General features: G+C 48.3%; 9 protein-coding genes and 1 non-coding gene across 10 annotated transcripts; 5 read left to right on the plus strand and 5 right to left on the minus strand.

Moving 5' to 3' along the window:
• Window positions 1-586: 586 nt before the first annotated feature.
• On the plus strand, window positions 587-2,173 carry F4807DRAFT_455898 (CoA-transferase family III; the record flags this gene model as incomplete). The annotated part of the gene is made up of 5 exons (XM_048000788.1): window positions 587-748; window positions 814-845; window positions 912-1,038; window positions 1,105-1,609; window positions 1,668-2,173. The coding sequence occupies 5 exons, from the start codon at window positions 587-589 to the stop codon at window positions 2,171-2,173; spliced, it is 1,332 nt and encodes a 443-aa protein (XP_047858778.1).
• Window positions 2,174-2,545: 372 nt separating this feature from the next.
• Window positions 2,546-4,564, plus strand: F4807DRAFT_119132 (uncharacterized protein). Its single transcript, XM_047992871.1, has 3 exons — window positions 2,546-2,683; window positions 2,738-3,891; window positions 3,977-4,564. Exons 2-3 carry the CDS (start codon window positions 2,797-2,799, stop codon window positions 4,442-4,444), a joined length of 1,563 nt encoding a protein of 520 aa, XP_047858779.1. The 5' UTR covers window positions 2,546-2,683; window positions 2,738-2,796; the 3' UTR covers window positions 4,445-4,564.
• Window positions 4,565-5,329: 765 nt separating this feature from the next.
• On the minus strand, window positions 5,330-5,417 carry F4807DRAFT_t18. Its single transcript has one exon. It is a non-coding gene; the product is annotated as a tRNA-Arg (tRNA).
• An 836-nt stretch (window positions 5,418-6,253) lies between these two features.
• Window positions 6,254-7,393, plus strand: F4807DRAFT_455900 (uncharacterized protein; the record flags this gene model as incomplete). The annotated part of the gene is made up of 2 exons (XM_048000789.1): window positions 6,254-6,469; window positions 6,518-7,393. The coding sequence occupies 2 exons, from the start codon at window positions 6,254-6,256 to the stop codon at window positions 7,391-7,393; spliced, it is 1,092 nt and encodes a 363-aa protein (XP_047858780.1).
• A 1,731-nt stretch (window positions 7,394-9,124) lies between these two features.
• F4807DRAFT_407234 (N-terminal acetyltransferase A, auxiliary subunit) lies at window positions 9,125-12,576 on the minus strand. Its single transcript, XM_047996368.1, has 4 exons — window positions 12,357-12,576; window positions 11,258-12,266; window positions 10,070-11,203; window positions 9,125-10,016 (listed from the first exon to the last, which is right to left on the minus strand). Exons 2-4 carry the CDS (start codon window positions 12,159-12,161, stop codon window positions 9,571-9,573), a joined length of 2,484 nt encoding a protein of 827 aa, XP_047858781.1. The 5' UTR covers window positions 12,162-12,266; window positions 12,357-12,576; the 3' UTR covers window positions 9,125-9,570.
• F4807DRAFT_407238 (putative caffeine-induced death protein Cid2) lies at window positions 12,567-13,983 on the minus strand. The gene is made up of 2 exons (XM_047996369.1): window positions 13,537-13,983; window positions 12,567-13,475 (listed from the first exon to the last, which is right to left on the minus strand). Exons 1-2 carry the CDS (start codon window positions 13,601-13,603, stop codon window positions 12,958-12,960), a joined length of 585 nt encoding a protein of 194 aa, XP_047858782.1. The 5' UTR covers window positions 13,604-13,983; the 3' UTR covers window positions 12,567-12,957.
• A 48-nt stretch (window positions 13,984-14,031) lies between these two features.
• Window positions 14,032-16,556, plus strand: F4807DRAFT_407240 (26S proteasome subunit P45). The gene is made up of 4 exons (XM_047996370.1): window positions 14,032-14,681; window positions 14,744-15,159; window positions 15,218-15,852; window positions 15,915-16,556. Exons 1-4 carry the CDS (start codon window positions 14,350-14,352, stop codon window positions 15,933-15,935), a joined length of 1,404 nt encoding a protein of 467 aa, XP_047858783.1. The 5' UTR covers window positions 14,032-14,349; the 3' UTR covers window positions 15,936-16,556.
• A 1,715-nt stretch (window positions 16,557-18,271) lies between these two features.
• Window positions 18,272-19,489, plus strand: F4807DRAFT_119309 (Cerato-ulmin hydrophobin family). Its single transcript, XM_047992872.1, has one exon. It carries the CDS (start codon window positions 18,906-18,908, stop codon window positions 19,203-19,205), a length of 300 nt encoding a protein of 99 aa, XP_047858784.1. The 5' UTR covers window positions 18,272-18,905; the 3' UTR covers window positions 19,206-19,489.
• A 96-nt stretch (window positions 19,490-19,585) lies between these two features.
• Window positions 19,586-21,124, minus strand: F4807DRAFT_468184 (uncharacterized protein; the record flags this gene model as incomplete). The annotated part of the gene is made up of 5 exons (XM_048002580.1): window positions 20,781-21,124; window positions 20,596-20,723; window positions 20,448-20,547; window positions 20,242-20,380; window positions 19,586-20,181 (listed from the first exon to the last, which is right to left on the minus strand). The coding sequence occupies exons 1-5, from the start codon at window positions 20,928-20,930 to the stop codon at window positions 19,586-19,588; spliced, it is 1,113 nt and encodes a 370-aa protein (XP_047858785.1). The 5' UTR covers window positions 20,931-21,124.
• Window positions 21,125-23,162: 2,038 nt separating this feature from the next.
• Window positions 23,163-23,744, minus strand: F4807DRAFT_455906 (uncharacterized protein; the record flags this gene model as incomplete). Its single annotated transcript, XM_048000790.1, has 1 exon — window positions 23,163-23,744. The coding sequence occupies one exon, from the start codon at window positions 23,742-23,744 to the stop codon at window positions 23,163-23,165; it is 582 nt and encodes a 193-aa protein (XP_047858786.1).
• Window positions 23,745-25,708: the final 1,964 nt, after the last annotated feature.

A 25,708-nucleotide genomic window follows, 5' to 3' on the forward strand; every position in this document is an offset into this window, starting at 1 on the left:
CGTTCGCAAGGATATTTGAGTCTCAGCTGTTATAACTACCGGGTTATTAGGTATGATAGCTCCGATTAAAAGAAGCCAACAATAACGATCGTCGAATCCTTTCATAAGAGCTAGTCTAGCGTTTATGATGAAAAGAACGTGGTGTCAGCTTACTGCCGCTAGCTAGGACCGTAATGGGAAATCCATTCTTGCCCATTCGTAGTAAGGGATGCGGAAGTGAATCCAGGAACCATTTTCTTCGCACTAAGAATAGTCTTATTAATGGAGATTGTGGGGTAGACATTCCAGCTGATCGGGGATAGCGGCCGCTTCTCGCTATTGGAGAACTCCACCGTCGATATTCGGACCGCGGTATCATTTGAATGATCCTCCGTACCTGGCGAGGACGTCCGATGGGAAGCCCTTGGTGCAACACATACACAAAAGTCAATTCTTTCACTAAACCTCGACTTTGTCTTATCTGCACTTTGGCCCACAGCCTTGGAAGCGTCAGCTTGTAAATCGTTCCACGGCACGAAGATCTCGGGTACCCGCCGATATAGCTAATCTTCTATGTTTCACACATCAATAACGCAGATAGATCGTCATGTTCAGTCGCGCAGTAGCTCGCGCCAGTCGTGGCACGACACTCCTTAGGAATTGTCATCAAGGCGGCTTAGTACGACGATATTCTGTCGTGAAAGATGAAAGATCGTCATTACCTTTAGCAGGTTACCGCGTGTTGGACATGACTAGGGTTCTAGCTGGTGTATGTAGCGATGATCCTTCCAGCCTCAGCTATGTACGCATTCGCTTACTTCCACTTTGCCATAGCCGTATTGTACGCAGATCCTTGGCGACCTTGGGTATAAACGATATATCATTCTTATGACGTCGAGATTACTTTGAGCTAATATCGTATCGAATGCAAGCGCGGAAGTAATCAAGATCGAGCACCCGACGCGCGGGGACGATACGCGGGCTTGGGGGCCGCCGTATGCAACCTACCGAGACGGATCTCATCTCGAAGGCCCAGGTGAATCTGCCTACTTCTTAGGTGTAAGTCGCACGGCTGCAGACGGCCGCAGACGCTGTAATACACCCTTGATCCTAATTTCTATTTAGGTTAATCGCAATAAGAAGTCGGTTGGCCTGTCTTTCCAACATGCCGAGGGTGTGGAGATTCTGCACAAGCTTGCGGCGAAATGTGATATCCTAGTTGAGAACTACCTGCCAGGTACTCTGAAGAAGTACGGCATGGACTTCGAAACGTTACATAAGATCAATCCTAGTTTGATTTATGCCTCGATCACGGGATACGGTCAAGCGGGGCCGTTCTCGCAGCGAGCGGGATACGACGTTATGGTCGAGGCGGAGTTTGGGCTGATGCATATTACCGGTAATCGAGATGGACCTCCGGTGAAAGTCGGCGTCGCTGTTACGGACTTAACCACCGGACTTTACACTAGTAATAGTATCATGGCTGCTCTTCTGTCTCGAGCCAAAACAGGTCGTGGCCAGCATATCGACGTTGCCCTGAGCGATTGCCAGACTGCGACACTTGCTAACATTGCAAGTAGCTGTCTCATCAGTGGGAAGAAAGACTCAGGTAGATGGGGCACAGCTCATCGTAAGCCTACAAAAAAAGGAACCCTCATTCCGTGAATGACTTGCTGATGATCTCGCAGCATCAATTGTGCCATACAAATCCTTCAAGACGAAAGACGGAGACGTACTATTCGGCGGCGGTAACGACAGATTATTCGGGATTCTGTGTGACGGTCTAGGCCGACCCGAGTGGAAGACGGATCCGAAATATAGCATCAATTCGCAACGGGTGGCCAACCGAGATGAACTTGAAACCGAGATCGAGAAGATCAGCACTCAGAAGACGACGCAGGAGTGGCTGGAGATCTTCGAAGGAAAAGGCATGCCATATGCCGCAGTCAACGATGTCCAGGGCGCTTTGAACCACGAGCATACCAAGGCTCGAAATATGGTAGTCGAGGTAGACCACGAGCAATGCGGTCCGATCAAGTTGGTTAACACTCCTGTTAAGTACAGTGAGAGTAACCCTAGCGTTAGAACTGCACCTCCAACTCTAGGCCAGCATACGGATGAAATTCTATCAGACATTCTCGGCTTAGAAGCTGGTGAGGTAGCCGCATTAAAGGAGAAAGGAGCTGTAAGATGAAATTGTGTTGAATAGAATGACTAAGTAAACCCGCACATAATTCGAGCAAAGTCATTTCACATTTCTCTGTTATGATTGTTGGAGCTGATTGCAGTCACTAGCAAGCAACACTTTGTGATGAAGGGCAGTGGTTGAAATAGTTGAAATGATTGAAATAGGAGCTGGTGGAACTCAAGGTGAGTTACGGTATATCAGCATATCGGAGGTGGGTATCTTATCTCCTTAACCTTAAAAGACATAGATATTCAGCAAGACAATATGCCCAAACTCGGGTTAAACTTGAAACGCTACCAAGTGCAAATGAGTTGATAACTTGGGCAGCACCTTCCGAGAAATCACACCATCACGTGAATATCACGTGCATCGGCCTCCACCTATGAATTTCAACCTTCCATCGTCAATTCGATAACTTTTACATCTTCTAGTAAGACGGTCGGGGGATTGAAGAATAATCTACAAGCAGGCGTTTTCCCCGGTGCGCGGATACTTATATATCGTCGCCTTTTTATGGTAGGTAATCATCACCAATTTCGTCGTCGCAACCGCCACTGACACCGTTCGCAGCACCCAGATAGGGTGGTACAATTGTCCCTTCAATTGATACTTTTTTGACCGCAGTGATAATGGAAGATAAAATAATGGAGGATAAAACAATGGATTCTACTATCAAAGAGAAAGAAGGCGATGCGTCCACAACGCCGGTTGAAACTGCAGCGCCATCCGAACCAGCGCAAGTTTCGGCCCCCAAAGCATCAAGCCCGGCGCCAAGTACAGCTAGTTCCACTGGTCGCCCTCCCTACATCCCGCAGTTCTCGACAGTGACCCAGATGATCCTGAAGCGGATAAATTCCAAGCCAGGCAGTCTGTCGTCGGCGCTATCATCCGCGTCGTCCACCATGGCCAAGACGAGCATCGAAAAGTCAGCTTATGAGGATGCCAAGAGACGTCTCGTCATGAACATGAACACGTCCCTAACCATGCCGATGCCTATGCCCCTGCCCAAGCAGTCGACCTCTTCGGCCAAGCAAAAACCATCAGCCCCCACAACCATGCGCATGCCCATGAACGACGCCTTCCAGCTACGCACGCCAGCGCCTGCCAAGTCCCAAACCCAAGCCGTAGCCAAGTCATCGTCCGCAACTTCAGCCCAGGCGGCGCAAAAGACTCTCGCGCCCAAACCCAAGGGCAAGGCTCCGCGCGGCACGAAGCGCAAGCGCGGCAAAGACGACGACGAAGACGACGACGCGACCTCGAGTCTCAGCGACCTATCCGAGAGCGAAGGCTCCGGCACCGTCGCCGCCGCTGCCGCCGCCGCTTCCACCAGCGCGAGGGATTGCCAGTCCGTACTCACTATGACAAAGTCCGGCCGGCAAGTGCAGAAGCCGTCGCAGTACAACCCGTCAGCGCAGTCCGCGCGCGACGCCGCGGCGGCGCAGAAGCGCAAGGCCTACGGCAAGCGCACGCCGGAACAGGCGCTGTGCAAAGTGTGCACTCGCGGACTGAGCTTGGCCGCGAACCAGATCGTGTTCTGCGACGGGTGTAACTGCTGCTGGCATCAGATGTGCCACGACCCGTATATCGACGACGACTACGTCAGCAACGAGTCGCGTTCGTGGTTTTGTCGCGGATGCATGGCGAAGCGGGAGAGGCATCTGGCCCGCAAGAAGAGCCTCGAGGGTTTCAAGGGGGTGAGTTGGGCAGCTAAGAGCGCTGAGCAGGTATGTTTGATTCCATCATTTACACCCAAGTATAAGCGCCATGGCTATAAGTTGGATATGTGAAATGGTTCTAACAGCAGCGTAGAAACGCACCTATCTCTCAGGTGTTCCTCATACACAGCTCGTCAACATCATCATGTACAGCACAGAACTCCACCCCGATCTCCCCATCTTCCCCGCCCACGAACCTAAACGCGGCGGCGCTCAAGCGGGCCGCCCGTCTTCGTACGATAGCGCGCGCGTGAAGACCGACTCCAACATCAACGTCGGTCCGACACACTACTCCAGCAAGGTATCAACGCCAGACTCGCATTCCGTGACCGTGAAGACCAGCACCGCCAAGGGCAACGCCGCCGAGAGCCAAAACCAAGCAGCGAGGGAATCGTCGACGGAGTCCGTGCCCGCGGCCTGGCCTAAAGTCGGACAGGGATGTCTAGCAGGCGTGGAGATGGATGAGGATGATCTGAAAGATGATAATGACTACGAGGCTTTTAGCGTCACTACGTATGACGCGAAAGGCAAGAAGGTCATGGAGAACGGCATGGCTGTATAAAGTCAAATGCGATAGCATGCCGTTGTAATAGGGATGGCCGTTGAGCCTTTGATTTGGAATGACGGATCGGAGTAGGAAGGTTAAATGGTAGTCAAAGGACGTGAGGCTATTGTAAGCTCGCAAGGGGAAGTGTATATATGGTACAGAGGCTGTTAATATTATTACTATAGGTGATCATGGTCGTCTATGGTTTGGTAATTACCTACTAATGCTAGCCTAGGCTGGCATTAAACCACTCAATGAACAATGTGCTTAGTCTTATAGAACCAAGATTGTGTCAAAGCTGTCTTCCCACGAACAGATTTGCACTTGAACTAGTAGTCATCATAACATCACCAGGTAACAAGCATGAGATGGTTTGGCTAACGGTCAAGCCCGGGGTTAGGTTTCTGCATCCATTTAATGGTTATGGTGATCCTACGCGCGACGAGCCAAGGTGTGAAAACCGACTTTCGGAATACGGGGGCTAAAAGAAAAGGGGCAGGCAGCCAGTAAAAGTGCCGGTTTCAGGGGCTCAGCTCACTCTTTGTAATCAGTGCCAAGGAAGGTCTTGTTCTCTATGTTTCAGTCCCCAGTAGCCTACCAGCCCCCGAAAAGTTTTATTTTTCAACTCCCTTGATATCTTTCTTAAATGGTTTTTAGCAGGAGTTGGCCTCCTCCCCTAAGTAGCGCCTTATAAGGTCAGGGGGTGCTATTGGCGGGTATGCAGCTGACGAGGGCTTTGAGGGTAACTTTCGGATGATGTAGTAAAATTTTTAATCCGGAACCATCACTAGTAGGCAAAGGGAATGAATCGTTGAGGGCATACATGGTTATAATACATGAGAGAGAAAAATAAAAAATAAAAGTGAGGGGAATTATCTTGGATAAAGTAGAAAAAGAGATCGACCACCACGGGACTCGAACCCGCAATCTTCACCATGTTCCAGGGGATTAACCGGAAAGTGACGCGATACCATTTCGCCAGGCAGCCCAACTAACAATTGGGAGGTGGGGTTGTTGTTGTGTTAACTCCGATGTAAACTTAGCCTATATACTCTCGGCGCTATGTGCACCCCCTAACCCCTTTTTGGGGAATGTCCTGCATGACACATTCCACGACACTTATCAATTATTATCACAACCTTTAACTATGTAGTATAGATAATTCCCAATACATCGTCTATGAAGCAGATCTTCTAGACATGTTTACGGCACTTTTAATGAAATTGATATATCATCGCAGGAAGCGTTAGCTCAATATATTAGAATAATATTCCTGCAATTACCGTATTAGAGACTCAGGGATACCGGGCAAGTATTTATAGCTCCGGATTCAAAGTTACATGTATCTAGGACTTCTTTGGGGCGTCGATAAGATGGTTTGAGAAATGTGAATTCTAGAACCAAGGGCAATCATCTCCGACTGTGGTAAGATTTTACTGATTTTTGTTTGATAATGAGTCCTATGTTTTACGCCTACATTTTCATTGTACTCTTGGTATAAATCGTATCCTGATAGAGCTATTCCTGGAGTTTTTCTAGTTTGTGGTTTCTGTTGAGCTATGGTTTGACACCTGTCCGAATAGGCACACCCACATGTTTTGCTATTGATGTTCATAGTGCTTTCATATGGATGCATGATGTTAGATAAGTGAGTTGCTATCAATTTGTATATCACTTAGCCAACAGGTTTGTGATGCCTTGCCTGTTATTTGCCACTTTAGAAGTATGCCGCATCATATAAAACTCCAAGCCTCCCAAACTATTCCGAGGATTCCACTAGAGACAACATTGTGTCGCAAATTTTAGTCCTGAATCTTTTTCAAGATGGATCATCTCACCTTCACTGCGCTTACCCCCACGGGTTTTGAACTGCCTCCTTCTACCGGCACGGTCAATTCACGAGACCCTCTATGTCCCGCTGTATCGTCGTTTCCTTTCAACGGTCTTCCTAGGGAAATTCGACTTCTGGTCTGGGAAGAGGCATTACTCCAGGAGTCATCAGAACGCATAGTCGTGCTCAGCTCTGCACAATTCGATATAGTTCCATCTAAATCTCTTGTCTCGCCAATGCTGGTTATTAGCAAATAGAGTAGAGCATGTGCCCTTAAGTTCTTCGATCTGAAGCTATCCCTATTCGACAAAGCGACGTTTTTCATTAGGTATTACATGGAGTTGCACCTTGAGGACTTCGCTATTCCGCAACATACCCCTGAGGACGAGAAGTGCGTGTATATTAGTCTCGAGCATGATATATTCACTACAGGTCTCAACTTCCAGCCGGTGGATGGCACCAAATTGAGTAAATTGAGTATGACGCCGACAACATTTGCGTATTCACCAATCCCGTTCCCGACAACGGTGCGTTTAATGGATGCACCCATGTGCCACTTCCACGATGATGGTGAAACCTTGTTCCCCTCCAAAATCACTGCAAAGTACCGCACGAAAACTATTTGGCCTATCCGATCTCGTATACAAAATGTCCTTGCGCCATACGCAGATGGTTTCTGCTACATCACCGAATGCCCTGCCGCCTGCCCCTGCCAAAAACGACGGTACCCCGAGGCTTTCGTAGAGCTCTTCTGGTCCGATCGCGCATTCCCAGGGGTTCAACGATACTTCATGTTCCCGTGGGGCCCTAACACAGAATACGAGACTAACCAATTCTTGGAGTATCTCTTCAAAAGGCAGTCCGGGGAATCATTGCCGGCCAAATATGAACCGAGAGAGTTGACTTGGGATGAACAGGTCAAGACTATCTGCGGCGATGTTCCTCATGAAACTCGGAGGTACAGAGTGTTGACGGATCCCGATATCGAAGAATTTCGGTTATGCCGTTGCTCGTATGGAAACAACGGAGACATAATTTTATTCGTGGGAAACCAAAATATTCACGCATTGATGTCGACGATGTATAGGATGTATGAACGAGTCTCCGCCCATGATAACTTCCCATATTCTTAGGGACTTACCCTCCTTGTTGACAAGGTGCTGCCTTCCCATCGACTTTCTTTTTAGAGAGCATTGGTATCTATTTGTTTTTTTGTTCCGGTGAGCTATTTGCGCCTCCTGTAGATGGCCACAATTTTAGTTGCTAGGGTGTTATCACCTATTCTTGGGGGATCCAATACTAGCTATCGCGGTGTATTGGTTAGTACGAAGGGTGTGGTTCATTGCATTTATTGGGACGTAGATAGGTACATAGGCACTGACACCGACGTACATGATGAACGCGATAATATTCACGAAGTATATTGAGATACTATGGATATCTAGGTGCATTTGTGATGGTTTCTCGTTCATATTTTTGTGAAGTACTTGATTCTGATTCTAACGTTAGTATATCTAAGAGGTAGGTAAAGAGTAAAACACTGGTAGAATAGGCATTAATTCCTTCTCTTGGCGCATTCGATAGATTTCCAGGCGTCTTTCTATCCAAGTCAGCCTGGAGTCTTATCTGAAGGGCAACCTAATCATATTGAGTAAGTCATGATTATACACGCGTGACATGATGGGCCTCAACCCTTCAATTCCAGGACATTCATTCCTCAGGTAGGTATAAAGAAGTTGACTCCGACCTTTCAGGTGTCTCAACCCCTGAAGTACATCTTCCTGAGGCACTTAGGTAGTATATACAAAACCACGATTCAGGGAAACACACTATCTAGGTGTACACCTTATCTCCCCCATGCAAAATAAGCATCCTTCCATTTCACTCTTAAGTCTTCCTACCATCTTCCCCCCTTTTCCGTTGACCCACACCCCTTTGATTTCCCCGTCTACCTATCTACCATACATACTTATGCTATTCCCCAAGTCTTTAAAAGCCCAACATCAATCATGGCATCATATAAGCCACATAATTTCCCACTCTTTCCACTCCTCCCTCCCGAGCTACGGATTATGATCTGGAGAGTGGCTCTAGATTTCGAGTCTGAGAACCAACATATTCCTGCCTACCGTCCTGCCTTCGCCACTGCCCTATTTCTCCAACCGGACAATTCGTCGAGCATCATCCGGGCGTGCCGCGAGAGTCGGGCTCTGACCAATGAGTTCTACCCGGGTATCTTCGTTGTTTACAAACACATTATCGGAGAGCGTTGCTTCCCAATGCCGAAGGAGTGAGGCCGTATCCATGTCAACTTAGAGACTGTCATGAACGTTAGCATCAATAGGGTTCAAACACAAGACATATGGGGTGGAACGAGAAGATTGTCCAGAGAGGATCATGAATTCATCCAGAAGACCTTAAGTGAACACCCCAAGTACCCTGGAGTATACGCAGCCTTAGAGGCTCCGCAGTGGGTATGGGAATGTCTTACCTATGTAACATGGTCATTTCGGCGTATACGAATAACTAGACTTGATGCTTACCTACTGGATGATAGACAGTCTCGCTACAGCAAGCTGAGCAGTTCTATCGTAGGACCACCACTCCCAAATACCCGGGGTACGAGACACACATATCAGTTATAGGTGAGTAACGCTTGTATCAGACGAAAGAAATATTTCTATGGAGGCTACGCTATTACACATACTAAATTAATCTCACCAGCAGCACGATGGTTTTATGGAGCGAAATTCCCAAGAAAATAAACAGGACTTTAAGTCTATTTTGCATCGCCCCTTAGGATTATTCCAGGCTTAGGCATACTTATCTACCTAGGTACCTAGGTAAAGATAGTTCATAGGCCGCCGCATCACTCTAGATAGATCACCAGCAAATATCACGTAGCTATCTGGGTACCCACCAGGTAGTTGAGCATGCAAAAAAAACAGACAAGACATTTAGTCACCGACTTTCTCATTTTCTGTACCTATTTGAAGGCTCCCTTTCAAGAACCATCCCTAGCTACGTCCCCATACACGGAACACAGCGTAAACCCGCTGTCTATTGCCCCTTTTCTTTTTTTTTTTTGATTCTCTCCTCCCCAGCCCATGCCGAGCGCAGGATTATGCAAGCCTTACATACTTACACCTCCCCTGTCCTGCCGGGAATAAGATGCAATGCGTTGTCTGCCACCCCGATCCTCATGATTCTTCGTGAAAAAAGGGCCCAACGATAGATGAAATAATGAATTGATGACGGGGAAGTGGATGTCAATCGTCCCATACTACACGCGTCTCCTTTCGAGGGTATATCACGCAAATGCAGTAACCTCGGGCCACTTCTCGTGAGCAGCCTTCTTAAAAGTCTCGGCCTCACTACTACGCCATTGCTCCAAGAGAGCCAATGCTTCTGCTGCTTGGTCGTACTGAATATCCTTCAGGCTGAGAACTCCCGCGAGATCTTTCTCACTCTTCTTCTTATCATCTCCTAGCAGTCTCTCTATCTTGGTAGCAGAGATAACGTGTTCTGCGCTGTCCTTATGCTTCTGTTGGAAGTCCGCATTGAACTTCTTAAGGTCTGCTGAGGCATCTATGGCAGTGAATCCAGACTTCAAAACTTCGGCAACCTTGGGAGGTAGAGATCCGAGTTTCTCGTTGAGAATTTGACGGAATCGGACGACCTGCTCGTGAACTGCGGGGTGGTCCGGGTCTATTGCCAATGCGGCATTCAAACATCGAAGAGCGAGGACGTATTTTTCTAACGAGAGTTAGCACATATAAATTCACATGAACCACATTTTCTAGCATTACCTCTTCGAATGAAGACCTCGAAACCGGCAATTTGGCCGTCGATGTACTTAGGACTGTACTGAAGAATAGGTGCGAGAAATTTCGTCGCTTCGGCCAGGGGATCGGTCGTCGAAACGAGTCTGAATCCGTTCGGGTCGTCATCCCTCTTGATAGGCTCGGAGGAGGCTTTTGATTTGTTAGGATCTTGCTTGGCGGCTCTCTCAGCGGCTTCTCGCTCGGCTTTCTGCGCCTCTTTCTTGGCTTTCTTGGCTGCCTTCTTCCTTTCCGCGGCATCGTCTCCGTTGGCGCCCGTAGATCCGTCTACTCCATTTACTGCTCGGCTGCTATCATACATACTAACGTAGATAGCTATAGCGCCGAGGGCAGCACGAGTGTAGAATGGATGCTCACGAATATGGTCCTCCCATCGAATCATATCCACGTACGCACGGATTTGTCCTTTCCGCAAAGAAAAGCTGTGGAAGTCGAATTGATCCTCCTGCCAGACCTCGAAGATATTGTAGACGGCGTGGAATCGCTTGAGGGCCAGTCCGATGTTCCTGTTGCGCACCCATGCTTCTCCATCTTCCGTTAGGTACCACACACTCTGCATTTCGAGTAAATCGTTGAGTGGACCACCTGGCGAGTCGTTCCTTGTGAAAAGGCCCATCGTCTTTAGAGCAGTCTCACTTTCGTTATTTCGAAGCTGGTATTTCGCCGCCTTCGTGTTGATGTATCGATCCTTGAGGTCAAGTTGGCGAGCTTGGTCCATTGTTTCCGAGGCCTTTTGGCTATTGCCATAGTGCTTCCATATTCTAGCCTTGGTCATGTGGAATTCAACATTGTCAGGTGATGATTCGATTCCCTTGTTAACAAATTCCATCGCTTTCGTAAGATCACGGCTTAGGTGGTAATTGTAATGTTGCGCAAGGTAGTACAATGCTGCTGGTTCCCCCTTTAATGCGTCTCCATTGGTGGTCGTGTTGCCGTCGGAAGATGTACGTTTTGATTCAAGATACTCGTGTGCTAAGGATCCGAGAATATCTCGCTTGGATGAATCGGTATAGAGATGCTTAAGATTGGCGAACGTTGAAGGAACCCCCTTGTCTAACATGAATGTTAAGTAACTTCGGGCTGCTTCTCGGAACTCGTCACCTAAGGACTTGTCAGCGTTTCCCTGCCAGGAATCATTACTTCTACGAAACTCACCGACGAGGAAGTCTAAGGGCAATCGTTTGGCAGCGTCAGAACGAGGATTCTTTTCAGCATACTCATCGTAGATAGTCTTTTTAGCCGCGGAGTCACTAGAATCGATGCCTAGTACGTTTACAAGGCGGGCGTAGTAGTCAGGATGTTCGGGGTTACGGTCAAGTAGGGTGCGGTAGGCATCCGCTGCCTCTTCGTTTCTGCCGAGTTTCGATAGATACTCCGCGCGAAGCTCTAAGACAGCCAAGCGGTCAAGGTTGTGCTTCGCGACAGACTCTAGGTGGTCGAGGGCTCTCTGGTAGTCTTGCATCTCGGCAATGATGGAGTTCTTGTACATAACAGCCTCCGAGTTCTCGTAATCCGTTTTGGACGGTGGTACCTTCAAGGACTCCTCGTATGTAGTCAGAACCTTCTCAGCTTGGGAGAGATTGCCGGCTAGATGGTGCGCAACTGCGAGTGCAGTCCAGTTCTGTCTCAACTGGGGTCTAGCTTGGAGCATGGCTGTTCTGCTTTGTATGTAGCCTTGATAGTCGCGCATTTGGATCTGGAGGAAGGCAAGGTCTCTCTGGATCTGGTGAGATTCGGGCTCTAGTTTCAAGGCGAACTTGTAGGCCTTGATAGCCTCCTCGAAATTCTTCTGGTGCCTGTATAATAAACCATAGACATGCCAACATATATGAGATTTCATGTCAGCTGTTAAGGCCTCCTTTCCTAACGCAAATGCCTCCTCCGTCTTCCCTTGTTGATTAATGATCAATGCTTTCATAGCCATCGTATCACCATGCTTAGGGTTCTTCTTGAGGATCTGCTCAGCCGCCTTCAGGCCTCTCTTGTACTGTTTGTCTTCATAATTGCGGATGACCTGCCGAAAGAGAGAATTCTCTTTCGAGCTGAGTGGTTGTGGCATGGTTGGTGTTTACGAGAAGCTCCCCCACCAAATCCTCACATTCAACGGCAACGGCGTTCTCGTGGGCAATGATGTCGGGCGTAAAAAGAACTGGTACCGAGGCTGCTGTGGGATATGGACCGGTTAGTGAGTTAATTCAAGGTCTGACTGCTACAACGTAGCTAGTAAGTTTATATGTGACAACTTGATGCTAACCTTGGAAATAGTGGTTCTACGTCGAGTTCAATGGTTGAACGAATGGAGGTACTCGGCCAGCTTCAAATAACGGCGGCGTGGAATTTGGAAGTGCGTTTGTATTTGTGTCAGGTTCCAAAGTTGTAGGCGGAATAAGTTGGAGCTCGGAGCTTTGCGATTACTTTTAGCGGTGGTAAAGTGGGATGTCTTTTAGGTACAAAGTTACTACCAGCGAAAAAACAGAGCTTGATTCTACCGATGATTGACCGATCCACCAATGCAACTAAAAAGACGGCTTATTTTTATATGCGGTATACTTAGATATCAGCCAGTAAACGTCTCCCTATACTAATGTGGGACATCGGAGTGTTCAGTGCTTACATAGATACTTAGAGAACATCCATCTCAGGGATATATGAACAGTCCTTACACCAACGAAACAAATAGAGGATAGCTTAAGGTTTATACGGTTTGGTATATTACATTGTAGTGGTGAGGGTAAAAACGTGGCCAATTCAAGGACGCAGTGCAGGAAAATACCTAAGAGGTAGGCACTTACCCACGCCACGATATGAGGCCACCGACATATATACTTATGTACTTTTCCTGTTTTATATCGTGATTATGTACTGCGACGTTCCCTCTCTGCTCTCCAGCGATTGAGGGCTTCCTCGGCATCTTGGAAGCTGTCTCCGCAACGCTCCCGTACTAAACCCCACGTTCGAGAGCGAACAATGTTTTCGATACCCCTTTCTTGTCGGAGCAAGTTTGCTAATTGCTCCGTACGAGGTTCCCGGGGGAAATATCGTGCGGAATACGGATCTAACCTCTCATCGACAACTCGCTCGCGGTTCTTCTCCGTTTCACGTTCTCGCAGGCCAACCTCCGGATCATCTGGGTCTGGGCTTGTCGCCACATATGCGCAATAAGTCAAGACATCCGCTCTTGCTTGCCATGAAGGAAATAAGACCTTGTCCTTGAACGCCTGGCATGATCGAGGATCAATAGACCGACTTGGAGCTCGCGGTATGCGAACAGAGGTTGAGGCAGGATCAAAGCCCGACTGAGAAGGCGTCACAAGAGCATTGAGGTTTTGCGTAATTGAATCGTCTATCGCACTTCGAGATATCCGGAGGAAGTCTTGCACATGGTAAGGTAAGCGCCTGAGCTCAAATAAGAGTCATCAACAAGGAGGGCACACCTCTGAGAGCTATAGTCGAGAAGCAAAACTGCGGCGTCAAGTGAGGCTGAACGGAAGGCTCGGCCATGGTGTCGCGAGAGACTAGTCTCCTAGGGACACTCGTCGCATCGGCGGCATCCGTCGTTGGACCCGGCCTTCGAGACCAAAGTATTCCAGCCAGATTGAGATATTTGCGCTTATATTTCTTAGTCTATAGACTAAATTAGTGGAGCTGGGGAATCATTTCTGGTTTATCACTCTTTACTTAGTAGTGATAGGGAGATTTTGGGATGTCCAAAAACTATTCCAGTTGGGAATGGCAGACTGCAAGTGATGACGGATGTAGAAGATTTGAATGTTGAATGGCATTGGAGAAAGTGGGGCCCTCTGCTTTGTCAGTACAAGCCCCGATATAATGATATGCAATTAAGACGAGTATTACAGATAACAATTATCAGGTAAGCACTGGGCAATGAGCTGGGGAGCAGGGAAGGTAAGACTTCATTTAGTGCATCAGGCTGATTACGCGACACGCCTGCCTGGGGAAGCTACCACGGGTACCTACCTGCAAGCGCTAGCCTCGCCCCAATATTTTGTACCGTTGCCAAAAGCTTAAGGTTTCCGGTTTAGAAGCTCCAGATTTCAACATTTCAGCATTTCAGAATTACAAACACCAAATTCACCCACCGGCAAACATAGTAAATCGACTATCCCAATAATTGAAAGGCACCTTACACAGATTAAAAACACGCTTCCTTCAAGCTTAGCGAAGCATTTCTAGCACCTCCTTACGTTTCTCCCTCAACGCCGCATTCACATACCCACCCATCCACCATGTCGAGCACCCAGGGTGTGGAGGGTCTCGAGCGCCGCGGATCCGACGACGGTAAGGACAATAAGGACGGACGAGGCGACGATGGACCGAAGGATGGCAACAGCAACGTTAACCGCGATGGTGATGCCGTGATGAAGGATGCCGAGCCCGAAGAGGACGAGATTCTGGACGAGGAAACCCTGGGTCTCACCACAGAAGATCTAAAGACGCGAAAACGCCTGCTGGAAAACGATGCTAGAATTATGAAGAGCGAGTTCCAACGGTTATCGCACGAGAAGGCGAGCATGGGTGAGAGGATCAAGGAAAACAACGAAAAAATCGCAAACAATCGGTTCGTCTTTCTGCATTAATATCTAGAGCTTCTGAGTTCCTAATTTGATAACTATCCCATAGTCAATTGCCTTATCTTGTCGGTAATGTCGTTGAGCTTCTCGATCTTGATCCTACCGCCGAATCATCGGAAGAAGGCGCCAACATCGATCTCGATGCCACTAGGGTGGGCAAGTCCGCCGTCATCAAAACGTCTACCAGACAAACCATCTTCCTACCCTTGATCGGCCTCGTCGACCCGGAAACCCTCAAGCCGGGTGATCTTATAGGTGTCAACAAGGACTCCTACCTGATCCTTGATACCTTACCTGCTGAATATGATAGCCGGGTTAAGGCTATGGAGGTTGACGAGAAGCCTACAGAGAAGTACAGCGATGTTGGTGGCTTGGATAAGCAAATAGAGGAACTTGTCGAGGCGATTGTCTGGCCTATGAAGGAGGCTGATCGGTTCAAGAAGATAGGCATTAAAGCGCCCAAGGGTGTGTTGATCGCGAAACCCCAACGTCGTATATCTTGTTGCTAACAACACTATGACAGGTGCCCTGATGTATGGACCTCCAGGAACCGGCAAAACTCTCTTAGCTCGAGCCTGCGCCGCCCAAACTGACGCCACGTTCCTCAAATTAGCAGGGCCGCAGTTAGTTCAGATGTTCATCGGAGACGGTGCTAAGCTAGTTCGAGACTGTTTCGCATTGGCCAAGGAGAAGGCCCCTGCTATCATCTTCATCGACGAGCTGGATGCCGTTGGCACCAAGCGTTTCGACAGCGAGAAGAGTGGTGACAGGGAAGTTCAACGAACTATGCTTGAATTACTAAACCAGCTCGATGGTTTTGCGTCGGATGATCGTATCAAGGTGTTGGCTGCCACAAACCGTGTCGATGTCCTCGACCCGGCTCTGCTACGATCAGGTCGTCTAGACCGAAAGATCGAATTCCCGCTACCTAACGAGGAAGCAAGAGCTCAGATTCTTAAGATTCACTCGCGCAAGATGAAGGTGGATGCTAGTGTCAACTGGGGCGAACTGGCTCGGAGTACGGATGAGTTCGGCGGTGCCATGTTGAAGGCGGTCTGTGTCGAAGCCGGTATGATTGCCCTGAGAATGGGCAAGAATAAGATTAGCCACGAGCACTACGTGGACGCCATCGCGGAGGTGCAAGCCAAGAAGAAGGATGTGAGTATAGTTGCTGTTTATTTCGTTCTCATGGATCATTTCGAGCTAACATTGCTTCCCAGACGGTCAATTTCTACGCATAAGTTTCCTAGGTGGAGCGAGAGGCAGGCATGGTATAGAAATTGCCTTGGCAGACTAGAGGAAATATGTATTATAATTTGACGCGCCTCATCGAATCGAGATGGTCCGCCCACTCCTACCATATTTCCCGTCTTCACGTCCTCAACTTGAGTGTGCTGCTGGAGCTGTCAAATTCCTAATCGATTCTTGTAGCAACGCGCTTGTAGCACTTTCTGCACCCTGGCTACCTGCCGACCTACCCGTACGTACTAGTAGGCGGATATGTCTACCGCTCCGGACAACCTTTACAACATAGATAGTCTCGGTAGGACCGATTATGCTACCTAGTACAAACAAGAATAAGTGAGGACCGTCTATCCAAGTTGAATCTACAGTAACTAGGTACAATTGTTCAGTACAATTTGAACCCTTATAGTAATCGATCGCGAAAAACAGGTATCTGATTCAGTGGTATGTTGCAAGACTTATCATCGATGACAACATCACAAGGCTGTGCAAATTCAAAGGCTCTTGGCGATTCATCGTCAACATAACCATTGATCGTTAATCATTGGTCGTTCTTGGTAAATTATCATGTTTCGTTTAGTCGGTTAGTATATTTAGCGTCCTGATGTTGACCTGACTAGTGAGGGATTGTGTTGAATCATGGCCACTAGCAATGCGAGATAAAAACCGGTTAGTTTAGAGAGGTTTCTTCTATTCGGCACTTCACCAACGAATGGGTATATGAATCGCCTCTTATAGTTCTTGACGTGTAACTTCGTAGGGTTCTATGTAACATCATTTCGTAGCTCATGCAACATTGGGTAAAACACTTAGAGCATCTCCTGCGTACTGCGAAGCAAAAGCTTTTAGTTGCGTCTTAATTCGATATAGGTAGTATTTTATACAATACCGCTCTTTAGAAAGACTAGCGAGGACTTGAAACAGTTGAGAAATTACTTCGGGCTGTTCGGGCCAAAATGATACGTTCATTAGAAATAGCTGAGTCTAAATGTAACCTTAAAGCTACCAAGCTACCGGAGAGAAGACGATGGCCAGCCCTAAACGTTGAGCATCGATCTAAAAATGGGCCCCCGGGATGGATGACGGAGGTACTCAAAGACCCAGGACCGGCACCGACTCGGGGAAAGCACAGCTGAGTTTTATTTTAAAAGTGGATATCTTCCTCTTTTGTTCTAAAAACTTGTACCACTTTCAACGTTCCTGAGAAAAGAAATACATCATCTGACTTAAAACAACCGAGAAATCGCGTTTACTTACGATACTCGTCGAACAAGTCATCGATATTATGTAAATCTTCGTTGTTGCCACTGCTGATGTAGTCAGGTAGCGCATTGATATAATTCCCCAGGTTCAGTTCCCGATAAGGAAGCATCTCTGACGATCTTCTCTCATCTTTTTCCTTGTTTTCTCGTATTTTCCATTTCTGGACCACGCGGCCACGCTTCGCCTCTCAATTCGATCTCATTTCTTCTACCCCTGAAATCTATGATCGGGATTCCTAGCCGTAGGCTGGTTTGATTGTGTTTTCATGCGGATTTTCCATCTCGCTTCGGAGCTTTTTCTCCCCACCCGCTAATCTCAGTCCCAGTTGCGGCTCTAGCAGAGACATTCTATGACTCTGCATCCTAACCAAAAAGGTCCGGTTCATAACGGACGATCAGCCGGTGGCATATAGCTGAAGAAGCATTCAGCGTCTTCTCGCCTTGTTTCTATTTTTCGACACGAGGTCTTCAGCAGCGAAGATCTCCGCGGATCCCTCGAATAGCTATCGAGGCTATCATGCACCTTGGCGCAAGAAGGGTAGCACACTCTTCTAGAGCCGTGGCTGCCGTGCTGCCGTAGTGGCTCAATGCTGTAATAAGTACCACACTATGCCACGCGATGCTACGCGATGCTACACAATGACAAGATCAGCGCTTGGGGTCGGCACTTGGTGTTTAACTCCCTGTTGTCAGCCCCTTGCAGGCCCGCATCACAATCGCTCTCTGCCCCTGCTCTGTGGAGTCCGAAGACCCGTCTTATAAGCGCCCTGTTCATAACAAGAAGATTCGACGATAGATAATTCGTCACCATATCGAGATACGGTGGTTGACCGATCCTACGTATGCTGGTATGTAGACTAAGTGACGGGATACCCTCCCCGAAATTTTCATATCACCTATGTTCCCGGGCTACCAGGCACGACTGGCACGACTCCATTGAACGAGAAGTATGCTGCAAATTACAGAGTATAGGGCTGTGGTGCATGCTCCTTACATACGAAGAGCAAGCTTGCTGCATAAAGTAACCCGTGGCAAATGAACCCTCTTAGCGGCTGTGCATGTTGGTAACTCAGATTCGAGCCCAATGAGCTGGGCGTCGGCCGTGACTTCCAAATAGGGTATTGAGGCTCATTCCTATTCGTAGCCTGAAGTCTTCGTTTGATGTCACGATTATAATCAACCCATGACGATGATCAACAGGATATCACCTCCTTTAGTATGCATCCTGAGGTTATACTGGCTCATCTTAAGAACTACGAGCTTGCTAAATCTCTTTGCTACGTAGACTAAGTTCTCCCAACGCTATATCCCAGCACTTAGAACCTGGTAGGCTTGCTAAGTCTTCCTGAGCTCTAGAACGACGTTCATGAAACAAGAAAATAGGACGTTGCGGAGATTAGCTCACTCCTATTTCATCATAGGATCGGCAACTGACGAGTCGTTAGATAAACATACGGACAAGAGTTTATGGGAATAGAAGAAAGCACGAGTGATCTCAGGTAGGAGTATAAAGTCTTGATCTTCCTCCCTCGTCTCGGACCCGACTATCATCTGGACTATCAGACAAAGACCCTCATATACCAACATCCACAAAGCCTCTCTCAAGACTTAACGACTCTCGCTACCCAGCCTCTCGCTCCATTCTCTCGCTTCCATTGCTCGACTTGAGTCAAACCACATCAAAGCCAAACTCAAACAAACAAGATGCAGTTCTCCATCGCAGCCCTAGCCACCATCTTCGCCGGCCTTGCCGTAGCCGCGCCCGCCGTCGAGGAGCGCCAGACATACACCCCCTGCTCTGGCCTGTACGGCACGGCCCAGTGTTGCGCGACTGACGTCCTTGGTGTCGCGGACCTGGACTGCGCCAACCCTCCTGCTGTCCCCACCGACGCCTCTAACTTCTCCTCTGAGTGCGCTGCTATCGGCCAGCGCGCACGATGCTGCGTCTTGCCTATCCTGGAACAAGGTGTCTTGTGCCAAACCCCTGTTGGTGTTACCGATTAAAACCCCGTCTTCCTTTTGAGAAGCCCCTATTCAGGCTTGGAGTAGAGGGTTTGGGTTCAAAAGAGATACGGATCTCCTAGGATACACGGCTACGGGAAGTTGGAATTTACATTCGGAACTTATATACATTGATTCAGACTGCTAGGTCTTGGGACGGGTGCAATGCTTATGGTATAATATGTTACGAGACGTGACGGATTCAAGGGGTTCGTAAAATTCATGGATGTGGCGGGCGTGTATAGACTAGCCTTTATATCAAAGTAACGATTTACGTTTATTCAAGACCTTTTTCTCACTGTCGCCGTAAATATTAAATCGACCGCGAAAATAATGTTATTAAACATTGAAAATATTGTCTATATGCTTAAGAATTATCAAATCTATACCATTTCTCTAACCGGATCCTCTACTTCTTCCATCTCAATATCATCTGAACTTGCACAATCTATCCCAGTGTCGACTATAGCCCTCTGTCCGCTACGCCCCAAGCTAGCCAAGGTCAAACGTCCATCTTCGGAAAGCCCCGGGCAGAACCCAGTGTTCCACCGCGACAATCGACGAGCCCCTGGTAGCTTGCCAGGTGACCCCGAACGATCCCACGCCGTGATCGTTTTTATGCGTCGCGGTTCTCTATGGCTCTCTTTCATGACAGGGGACATCCACCGTCGTAAGAGCGGGAATAGAAGCGGAAGATTCGTCGTGACCACTGCCACAAAACATACTCGGTAGGCCCACCTGCTCGCTTGCCTAGCACCAGCCGTATCTGTCGATAATATCAGGTACGCGCGCAGTATAGCCACCGCGATGACGAAACAGTTCGCCGAAACGAGCAGAATCAGACCAATCTTCTTCCATAACTTTATGTTGGCCATCCATAAGATCGGAAGCGGTACAAAGAATACGTAAAGGCTGGTAAGGATGTTGAGGCTGAGAGTACCGTATACTCCGTAAGGAGAAGTGGCCGGGTAACACATCTCTAAATGCGCCATTAGCTTTAGCCGGTGATGTGGAAATCTTGCTTGGAGGCATAGCATACGACCTGGGTCCGGATATATCTGCCAGTTCATCGGGAACGGCCTGCAGTTGAAAATGGTTATAAGAAAGTCCGCTAGCCACGATGCGGCGAGCAAAATAATCCCGACCCATATTCGTTTTTTGTACTTTCCGAGTCGCTCCTATAAAAGCCGCCAGTTAACATCCAGGTATATGATAACCCCAATAGGTCACGGAGCGATTACTCACGGTAAGGCGTCGGCAGAACGCCAGCATTGCTGCCTTCGTCATCCACAGAACTACTAGATACAGAACTCTTGAGACAATCTCAATCTTAGCCCCGAGGACTCTGCTCCGCGTTAGTTCGTGTCGTGAATGCCGCATGGACTTGTCCTACCTGAGCGCATATTCTTCGCCCTCGGGGTCGAGAGATGCGCGCTGTTCCGGTGTCATGTCATCGTTGGCAAGACCTTTGCACTTTACCACCGCTACTTGCGTACACGCCGCCAGGACAGAATACATCAACTTTTGCGAACATTAGAAACCCGATATATTTTAGCTAAGTCTGTGGGAATGACTTACCACTACTAATATCATTATGTAGTCGTCGGCCCAAAGACCCTCCCACCCAACGGCCGTCATCCGTACGTACGTCCGAAGCACAATTATCGCTGTGCTGATCCCCAAGAGAACGAAGATCTCAACAGTTGCCAAGGTGGTATCGGAAGCCATGATAGCAGTACCAAGGCAACGATTTAACCATTTGGGTGTTATTTAACGTCAAGACAGAAGCGTTATTTGCCGTGGTAATCGTAATGGCATCGGCGATTTCGAGGCAAGTTCCTCTCTAAATCCGGGCGCGGGTAAAGTCGAGGAGGTTTAAGAGGAATGGAGTATATGAAGAGTTAATAAAAGCAGCTAAATCAGAATGTGGACCAACCAGACCAGCTGTAAATATCTAATATACACTTGGAATTGTTGAATTGAAGGCTAAGTCCATATTTTTTCCTGGGGGAATCGTAGCAGTATCTATATGCTTCCCTTATTGGTAAATGGCGATACAGAGCTAAGAGAGACAAGCATAGGAAGAGCAGCGTGCAGTCTTCGGGATCACCTATGAGAAGTGAGAGAAGAGTGGTCATGTTGGTATCGTTTCAAGACGGACTGAATTAATACGGGTATGTAATGTCAGGTCCAAAAGCTCAGACCAGATTTAAAGTGTCATTACCTAAGGTTAGGAGCATAATTCCCAGGAAGGACATCATACTGATTCATGTCTGAAGGCAAGAGGAAGGCGAAGTTTATATTCTTTCTCAAGCTCCGCTCCACCAACACACCCTTTAAACCGGCAAGGCTAGATAAATATGGGCTCATGGGTCTTCTGAGCTCGGGTCAAAGGGATGGTGGGCTTCTACGTCTGACGGCTCGCACCCCTTTTCGACTAATTCAGGGGGTCACGACTCGTTCATCTTGGCAGTCAATTCTTTTGGAAATAAGCTAGAATGATGCTAGAAAGACGCTAGAAACCCCAATACTGGAGACCGGACATCACCTTCGGCACTAGCTAGTCGCAGCTGGGACTTATGGGCATATTTATGGAGGTTTGCAGGTTATCTAGTAGATAGCAAGCCTATCACGGACGAGGGGAACTCCCTCATCCTCTCATCAAGAAGAGAAGATCTAACCATTAATCTCCACATATCTAGGTACCTACCTAGTCTCGATAAGAATTGCTTCAAAGCACCGGAGCTTTTGATATAGCACTATGTATAAAGAGATCTATAGATATCATAGATACCTAACGGTAGCCAAGCCACGGCCTAACGGGACCAAGTTTAATAGGGTACCAAGTCGGAGGTAAATGTCCATAGAGCTCAAATGAAACACGACACGATCTTTGAGGTAAACACTGATGAATATTAGTCATGACACTACCCTAACCCTCCTACATCAATTCACTTCTCTTTTGCTAGCTTAGCGAAACTAGGAAATGTGACCCTGCAAGTGGCTACGGGGAGAACCGAAATCGATCGCGATTTCGCGGCGCGATCATCTTGCAGGCCCCCATGGGGAACCAGCAGCAATGTATGGACGACCATCTACTCGGAACACCGAAACAACGATGATACATAGATATTGAGACCCATAACCTGCTCATGGATTGAGTACTAACACTGACTTGTGAGGCCTCCTCGTGCCTTCTGTACTGCAATTTAACTACCTACCTGGGAAAACCGGCAGCGATTAAGACGATACTTATATAGGATGTCTCTCATATCATCATATACCTCCCTAATAAGCACGCCAAAATCGAGGAAAGTAAGGATCTTGGTAAGATAGGTAAAGACTACACCAAAAATCAGTATATCGGCTCACCCCCGGTACGTCTTAGTCGCTGCCAGTTTACCTAGGTAAAGCGCATTGCCGAAGGCACGAGGAGGCCTCACAAGACGGTGCTAGTACGTGTGACTTTCGCGTTGCACTAGTCATGGACGAATGTCACTTATTCGATCACACGCAGTATGGAAAAGCCCTTTGATCTGGTTATAACCCACGATATGACGCAGACGGAACTTTCTATAGTGCTATGTAGGCGGTACGGATTACACTGCCTTTTCCTGCTAAGTGGCTCACTTTCCGTAGCACGTAGTTTGGGGAAATGGGGGGTTGGGGGGGTATAGGAGTTGAGCGGCGTCGTATTCGGGACTTGTGAGAGGTCATCGTATTACGGCACTTTCTCGCTAACTAACCCCTATTCGCGGCTCTCTACCTAACGATGGTGATTTTCCACAACCTTACCTACATACGCAGGGAGGTAGATAAATATGTATATATGTACATATGAGCAAAGCCAAGTCATGGCCGTCTTCGTTCAACCTTTACCTTCCCTTCCCATTTCCCTTGCCACCGCTAAGATACGCCGCGGCGTATATCTACCCACACACAAAGTGCCCAAGGCCGGATCTAGACCAAAACGGCAGCCACGAACCCCGCCGCCGCCGCCGCTACGGGCGCGCCTCTCGCGGGCTTAGCCGCGGCACCGGTGGCCGTGGCCGTACCCGTACCCGTGGACTCGCTCATCGACGAGCTGCCGGAGCCGGAGTGCGTCGAGCTATGGGTGCTGCTCGAGCCGGACTGGGAAGTACCAGTCGCACCTCCGGTGCCGCCGGTGCCGGACGTTGTAGACTCCATGGTCGATGATCCGGACGAGGACGAGGATTCCATGGAAGAAGAAGAAGAAGTAGGGGTGGATGAAGCGGTGGCGGAGGAGGTGGACGTGGACATGGACATGGTAGATGAGCCCATGTCGGTTGTGGACATGCTGCTCATGCTACTCATGCTACTCATGGACGTGTCCGAAGCAGACGTTGCGCTACCGGAAGCGGTATCGGTGTCGGTGCCGGTGCCGGTTCCGGTCGCGGTCACCGTTACGGTCTGTCGCGCCGCGAGGTGATGGAGCAGGGTCGAACTGGATTCATGGTCGAGAGCGGCTAGGACCGCGGGAGAAGCGGCTAAGACGCTAACGAGGAGGAGGGTTTTATGCATGGTTAGGTAATAGGTACTAGAAATATACCGAATACTGGTATGATATTTGTCTAAATGTCCCTGAATATTCCGAGGACTTATATAGTATGTTCAGTTCCAATCCACGTTGCAATAGCAGTTGTAAACAACCACGGCAAGATAACTCTTGGGCATGTTAGTCTAGTTATATGAAGACTCTTCTAGCGACCCACTGAATGAAGTTCAACTTGACGGAATCTTTGTTGGCTGTTGAGGTAGATATCGGGGTGAGCGTGACGCGGACATGATGGTGGTGTGGAGGAGAGCTGGCTAGCGACTCTAGTGGTCGCGCTATTGTGAGTTGTTTACAGCATCATGATTCTTCTATGTTAGATAAAGACTTGCTAACTTTCCCTATGTTAAGCATAATTGTTAGGCCGTCGCACCGTTAATTACCTACCTAGTAGGTAGGTAGGTAGGTAGGTACATAATATGTATGGTGTTAACCTTCGTCACACTGTCAAAAGGCAACCAGTTAATAAATAGCCACTAGGTCAACTCGAGATGTATTAAACACGGTTGCGAGTAAGGTTACTATTCCAGTACGAGGCCAGGCTCGTGAGGATGAGGAGCTGCATTTGCCGAACAGGAAACATGAGAGTTAGGAATCGATAAAAAGCATAGCTGTTCCTATCGCCAATACCTCACTAGATACTCGTCAGTTCACAGTAGGTAATCTCGGAATAAAAGTACCGCCAATCTACCTGTTATTGACTCATGTCCTAGAATACCATCTGCCGAATAGCCGGCCGTACTTGGACCATCCACCCTGAGCGACACCTCCAGCTTTGGGATATTGTATAATAGGAGGCTTGATCGATGGGATGCGTTGATACGGGGATGAATGCTATGTGGCGGTCATTCACAACTCGTGCTCATAACTTGCCTACGGAGGTAGGTACCTATCCGCGTCATCAACCGGACGTCTGGATATTGAGGCTCTTTCTCGTGAACGACTATCCACTACGTCATTTCTTTACACTGCAACATATACACACCGCTCGTCGATGTTATACCTAGATAAGACGGCCGGCGTCGTCCGTATTTTCCAAGTTGATACCGTTCCAGCGAAGGCGAAGCCGAACGAGGTTGCACTGACGGATGTCACGGTTGTGTACCAGCGAATCGATGGTCGTCGTCGATAACCAGTCGTTCAGGCTCTGGTTGTCCGGAGCGTCTCAGCCTCAATATCAATCCTGAAATCTGTAAAGTAGGTATTCAGTGGTCACACGACCGACTACCGTCTTCGTTCTACCGGCATACGTGGGGGGAGCTGAGATTTCAGCACACCGCAACCCAGCCTCATCGATGCAACCTTGCTGGATACCCCCATTCTTGCAACAAGCATTGGATACAAGAGGCGGGATGGTGATGCGAATATATCCCGCACCGAGCGTGAGGCAAGGCTCTCTAGATCGCGATGTTTCAAGCACGGTGTGGCCGAAAACTTGGTCTGGTTGCAACCACCCACGTGCCTTACATACCACCACGGTCCGAACGCCACGCTTTAATATATCTAGGTTTCGTCTTTATGGTCCTCGCAGATGCGTCTCCTACCTATTGGTCCATCCTTTTTTCAGCTCTTGGCGAGGTAACTGTATGCGATGTACCTAGGCTGCTAAGCGAGGCATGGCAATTGCCTGATCAGGACTACCCGAATTCTTCAAGTATGTAACGTCAGACAGCTCCCTAGATGCACCTGCAGAGCAAGCTAGCCGGGGACCCCATGCAGCTGAACTCCATGCCGTCCCCAAGAAACCTGTGTCGCAGCCACAAAAAACCCCTAATAAAAGTATGTTAAAGGCAAAACCATGCCGTTGTTATACAGCATTCGGGTTCATTTCAAAACGAAGCAGGTATTTTTCGCGGTTCAGAAAGTGATAGTTCGGTGGATGTGTCCATGAAACAGCTGCTTCGAATTTATATATCAATAATTACCTACCTAC

This window comes from Annulohypoxylon truncatum (genome assembly GCF_022578515.1).
Source record: "Annulohypoxylon truncatum strain CBS 140777 unplaced genomic scaffold F4807scaffold_2, whole genome shotgun sequence".
In the NCBI taxonomy this organism is placed as follows: domain Eukaryota; kingdom Fungi; phylum Ascomycota; class Sordariomycetes; order Xylariales; family Hypoxylaceae; genus Annulohypoxylon; species Annulohypoxylon truncatum.

Excerpts from the sequence above, each read along its gene's own strand:
- F4807DRAFT_407240 (XM_047996370.1), top strand. The coding sequence starts at position 14,350 with ATGTCGAGCACCCAGGGTGTGGAGGGTCTCGAGCGCCGCGGATCCGAC. Across the intron at positions 15,160-15,217 it reads AGGCATTAAAGCGCCCAAGG|GTGCCCTGATGTATGGACCT; the intron begins GTGTGTTGATCG and ends ACACTATGACAG. Across the intron at positions 15,853-15,914 it reads TGCAAGCCAAGAAGAAGGAT|ACGGTCAATTTCTACGCATA; the intron begins GTGAGTATAGTT and ends ATTGCTTCCCAG.
- F4807DRAFT_407238 (XM_047996369.1), bottom strand. The coding sequence starts at position 13,603 with ATGGCCGAGCCTTCCGTTCAGCCTCACTTGACGCCGCAGTTTTGCTTC. Across the intron at positions 13,476-13,536 it reads CTCGACTATAGCTCTCAGAG|ACTTCCTCCGGATATCTCGA; the intron begins GTGTGCCCTCCT and ends ACCATGTGCAAG.
- F4807DRAFT_119309 (XM_047992872.1), top strand. The coding sequence starts at position 18,906 with ATGCAGTTCTCCATCGCAGCCCTAGCCACCATCTTCGCCGGCCTTGCC.
- F4807DRAFT_407234 (XM_047996368.1), bottom strand. The coding sequence starts at position 12,161 with ATGCCACAACCACTCAGCTCGAAAGAGAATTCTCTCTTTCGGCAGGTC. Across the intron at positions 11,204-11,257 it reads GCCCTTAGACTTCCTCGTCG|GTGACGAGTTCCGAGAAGCA; the intron begins GTGAGTTTCGTA and ends ACAAGTCCTTAG. Across the intron at positions 10,017-10,069 it reads CGAGGTCTTCATTCGAAGAG|AAAAATACGTCCTCGCTCTT; the intron begins GTAATGCTAGAA and ends AACTCTCGTTAG.
- F4807DRAFT_119132 (XM_047992871.1), top strand. The coding sequence starts at position 2,797 with ATGGAAGATAAAATAATGGAGGATAAAACAATGGATTCTACTATCAAA. Across the intron at positions 3,892-3,976 it reads CAGCTAAGAGCGCTGAGCAG|AAACGCACCTATCTCTCAGG; the intron begins GTATGTTTGATT and ends ACAGCAGCGTAG.